The sequence below is a fragment of the Macadamia integrifolia genome, unplaced genomic scaffold, assembly GCF_013358625.1.
Source record: "Macadamia integrifolia cultivar HAES 741 unplaced genomic scaffold, SCU_Mint_v3 scaffold1681, whole genome shotgun sequence".
Lineage (NCBI taxonomy): Eukaryota > Viridiplantae > Streptophyta > Magnoliopsida > Proteales > Proteaceae > Macadamia > Macadamia integrifolia.
The window spans coordinates 137,801-142,451 of NW_024868307.1; the positions used below are offsets into that span (position 1 = coordinate 137,801).

At 42.1% G+C, this 4,651-nt stretch overlaps 1 protein-coding gene across 1 annotated transcript; it reads right to left on the reverse strand.

Annotated features, from left to right (window-relative positions):
- Window positions 1-869: 869 nt before the first annotated feature.
- On the reverse strand, window positions 870-2,662 carry LOC122064547 (probable galacturonosyltransferase-like 7). The gene has a single exon (XM_042628265.1). The coding sequence runs from the start codon at window positions 2,180-2,182 to the stop codon at window positions 1,079-1,081; it is 1,104 nt and encodes a 367-aa protein (XP_042484199.1). The 5' UTR covers window positions 2,183-2,662; the 3' UTR covers window positions 870-1,078.
- Window positions 2,663-4,651: the final 1,989 nt, after the last annotated feature.

A 4,651-nucleotide genomic window follows, 5' to 3' on the forward strand; every position in this document is an offset into this window, starting at 1 on the left:
TATTCTCACTAATATTGCAAAAAGTGGATAGGCAATTCACCAATTTATAATTTCATAATTATTTATTTTTTTATCGATTTCATTCGGTTTGGTTTCGATTTAGTTATTGGTCAGTTCGATTTGGATTGGTTTTCAATCGGTCCCAACATACCTCAGCTCAAAACCAATCCAATAAAAATCGATTAGGTTCGATTCAGATTTTTTCGATCGATTTTGATTGATTTTATCGATTCGGGCTAGGTTTTGAAATCCTTACCCTTATGTGTTGGTGTAAGAGCCAAGTGATCGTTCATTTTCCCTTAAATTTATGAAGTCGAACAAAGAAGACAGAGGAAAAGAGTGGTGCAGCCACCCACGTCGAATAAAGAGTAGACCTCACGCAAGAGGAAGATAAAATATATCTTTCATTTCTATTCCCACTGATTAATTAATGAATGGAGTTATAAACATATAGAGTAATGTCTATAATTTATATAAATTCCTGTTTAGATATAGGGAGTTCTGAGCTGGACCGCTGACCCTTCATCACCACTTTCACTCATTAATTAATGAATTGTGTATATAAATTTCTGTTTAGATATAAGGAGTTTTGAGCTCAGCCGCTGACCCAAAACGTCTATGCCGGTCAAACATTTGCTGTACATTTCTCATAAATAATTGGCCAATGTACTAAAATTGTGATGATGATTCTTCATTTGGATTGTTTCTTCTTTTACCTATTGTAAGGACATTCCTTCTTCTCCTTGATGATTAGTTTTTAGAGTACGTCATAACTGAATCTTAACAATTGGTATCAGAGTCAATGCGTCACAATATAAATTGATGTCGCATACTAAACCGAACAAAATTGAACAAAAAACAGAAACTAATTGGATTTGAATAACCTGTATCATTTTTCTCTTTATTTTCAGAGGCACGAATAATAGAATAGAATACAAATATCGCCTGAAAAAGTTTTCAAAAAACAGAAAGAACCCACCCCACAAAAAAAAGGAAAAAAAGAAAAAAATGCGTAGCTCAGAAGGTACGAAGGGAGAGTGGGTGAGGCGTCTTGAGTGGAAAATTTTGGAACGTAAGGTCACGGCGAGGGTCCGTAGAGATCGTATGGGGCCCAAAGCGCGTCAAGGGGGCAAGGCCGGTTCGAGTCGAGTCTGAGCCAAGGTTTGCCGCTCCCGCTCCAGTGCAAAAGGCTCACCGGACCGGGATGGAGATCGCGACAACTACCTTTCACGTTATCCCCTCCAAGACCGTGCTGGTTCCACCTGTGTTCGATCGGCGCCACGTGTCCCGCGAAGACAAGAAGGAACGGCGGCAATGAACCCAGTTCGTAAATCCGGCCATTTTTCTGAATCTCCATCCACCGTTCGATCTTCTTCGTGTACCCAAATCTTCTCCACCTGACCAGATCCATCACCATCACTCCCGTGTTGAAGTAACATGGCCTCCTCCCCGTGAAGGCGTTCGAGAAACGCTTTTCCGACCAAAATTTCGACGTGAAATACTTGGTGAAGTTGGCATGGCAGTATTCCGGCGCTCCTACTGTTCTGGAGCCAAGGTCCGTCGCCCAAAGCTTGGCTACATCATCCACCACGACGAGATCGGAATCCAGGTATATCACTCGCTGAACGCAAGGCTCAAGGATGTCCGCAAGGTAATTCCTCGCGTAATTCAGCGGCTGCTCCAGCGCTTGCCTCACCGATGTCGAGATCAGGTTCTTCACAATCTCTGGATCGAAATAATAGACCTTAAACTTCAACTGCGGAAACGCAGAACGAACTAGGGTTTCAAGATTCGTCTCCGATACGAGGAAATGGAAGAAAACGTTCTCGGGACACATAGAATGCTGCAGGACCGAATGAACGGCAGCGATGGAGCCGCGCAGGTACTCGACGTCAAGCGTGATGGCTATGTGGACGAGAGAAGGGTCGCAAACGGTCTTTTCGCCGGGGATACTGATGTCGGCGGAGCCGCATTCTTCCGCATTGCGAAATGCCGAGGCTTTTCTGAAGGATAATAGGTTCAAGGAATCGACAGCAGGAATCTGGCTGGGAAACCGAAGGTATCCATCGAAATGAGAGGATCTAATGGCTTCGGCAGGCGGGAATGATTGCATGGACGGAGATAATACGATCATGACCATTGCTGCGGAGAAGAAACCGGAAAATCTCATGATCCAAAGCATCTTAAACTTGGTAATCTTCTCCGCCCCTCCTCTTCTTCGATTAGAAATCGAAGGGATCCGCAAATCTAGAAGATAGGTGGACCAAGAGGGAAGCTAGAGTTGCCTTGGGGTCTCCCAGAAAGAGGAAGGAATGGGTTCCTCTTTCAGAAATCGGACTCCGTGCAGACGAAGCAAACATGAATATTGAAAGGAGGGTGAAAGGTAAAGGGAAGAGAATCCATGGAGACGGGGGAGAGGGAGGAGGAAGAGGAAGCGCAGACCACAGGAGAGGGCACCGGGTGCTAGTGTGCGCCGAGGTGCGCTGCGGTTCGAGTCTCCTCCTATTCTGTTTCTTCTTCTGCTTCGCTCCTTTTCCTTCTCTTTCTCTCTCGGGGTTCTCGGGAGAAGCTGAACCAGCAGCAGAGAACACAACAACACAATTATGAACCCTTCTTTTTCCAGCGTTTTTTCCCACCATAGAGAACTCCTCGGCCAAACGCCAAATAATAAGGTATAATGCTTCCATAATACAAATCCAAACATTCTAATCATAATAATAATTTAATTAAAAAAAGAAAAAAAGGGCAGAGGTGGGGGGGGGGGGCGCGCTCAGGAGAAGGATTGGGTAGCCTATAGGAGGTTAGGATTAAGATATTCTTATTAACAGAAAAGGAAACACTGTTGAACAATGTGCCAGCTGTCTATCCTTCTATATTCTGACAATGACAATTATATCCGGAGACGTCTCTAGAACAAATTCAAGGGGTAAAATCGTCATTGAAGAAGAAACATATGGAGTCAACCATTAATAACGTTAAGTGACAATCGAAAGCAGAGAACACGGAAGGGAAGGAGTGGAAGGCGAGACGTCTCTCTCTCTCTCTCTCTCTCTTAAGTCGGGGTGAGTTCATGGATGATAGTGGAAGATGGATTTGTGGTATCGGCGGATCGGGATTAGTATGGGTATCGTTCCAATACTGAATCGATTATCGTCACGTATCGGGTAATTTTGACCTAAAAAACACGGGAGCAGGTGTACGACCGACAGAAGTAGGCGACGAAATATTCGTACTAGCCGTTACGATACGAAGACCTTTTGGCCATGACCAGATTTCAATCTCTCTCTTCTCATTTATTCTTATAAACAAGCTTATGTGTATTCCACTTCATTATTTATTGATTGATAATGCTTGCAATTAATAAGATTTTAGTTCTGTTTCAATGCGAATTTGTACTTAATTTTGGGGAAAATGGTTTCTTGGTGGAGAAGGGGAGGGGAAAATGACTGTCTCCCCCCCCCCCCACCATGAAATACATTATGATGCCTCTCTAATTGATGTTCCTGGATGCTCACTTCAACATTGCAATGATTGGATACTCATTGCAACGTAGGGCGTGTGTGTCTGGATGCTTCTGGCCACTGGGATACTCACTGCAACGATGTAGTCAGTTATGTGGATCATTGCCCTCCAATCAGCTCTATCAAAGGTATACTTGATACAAAGATGAAATTATGAATGCATTTCTTTATCACATTTTTTAGAGTTATTTTAAGTCTATACTTGGTTATTTTAGTTCCTTTCAAATCACTCTTCAATATTGAAGTATCTGAAGGCCTTCATTGAATCTGATCATGCCACCTAAAACGAATTTATCATAGCTAATCATGCATTATAGTTGCTGCTAATCAATTCTAATATTGTCATTTCTAATTTTGCCACTGATCCATCTTAACATCGTTATCTCCGTTATATTATGAATTTATTTATATACTGCTTTTTAATTATAGATCATAGCCGATCGTACGGCTATCTTCTAAAATTTTCCTTTAAATTTTATAAATGAATGTGTATCACAAAACACTTTGGATGCATCTCTCAACTTCCATTAATTCAATGGTGCCAGCTGAAATAAAAAATCCACTTAGAAAATCCCTTTTACATCACGGTTGTACTCAATGCAATCAAGCACTGGTTATGTGGAGCTATCACTGAATAATTGGGCTGATGCAAAACCTTGACTAAGCAAGCTTCTTTTGCCATTTGTGAACAAATAAATTAAAGTTTTTGAGAGAAAATTATACAAACACTACCTCCCTCGTTTTCAGAAGTAACATCACAATCGACTTAAAGAAGAGGAAAATATCACTCTTAAATACAGTTGTGATCTTATATAAGATACCATCAAAAGCACCTTGGCACTTCCTTCTGCCAATAAAAATTGGTAGTGCTAATGGATCAAGGGATGAGTCAGAAAGAATAAACTCACTCAGCTCTTAGCATCAAATAAAAAATACAAACAATGACACCACCATGTCTCTCTTTCTATCTTTATTCTGGCCATGTTGGCTCCGTGTATACGAATCGTGGGGCATTCTCCAATGTGCCCATAGACTTACCGTTGAATATCAATACAACTGGACGAGTTTGAATTCATCTCTCACCCCCACCCCCACCCCCACCCCCACCCCCACCCCACTCCACTTTTTTT

Coding starts and splice junctions, on each gene's coding strand:
- LOC122064547 (XM_042628265.1), bottom strand. CDS start 2,182: ATGCTTTGGATCATGAGATTTTCCGGTTTCTTCTCCGCAGCAATGGTC.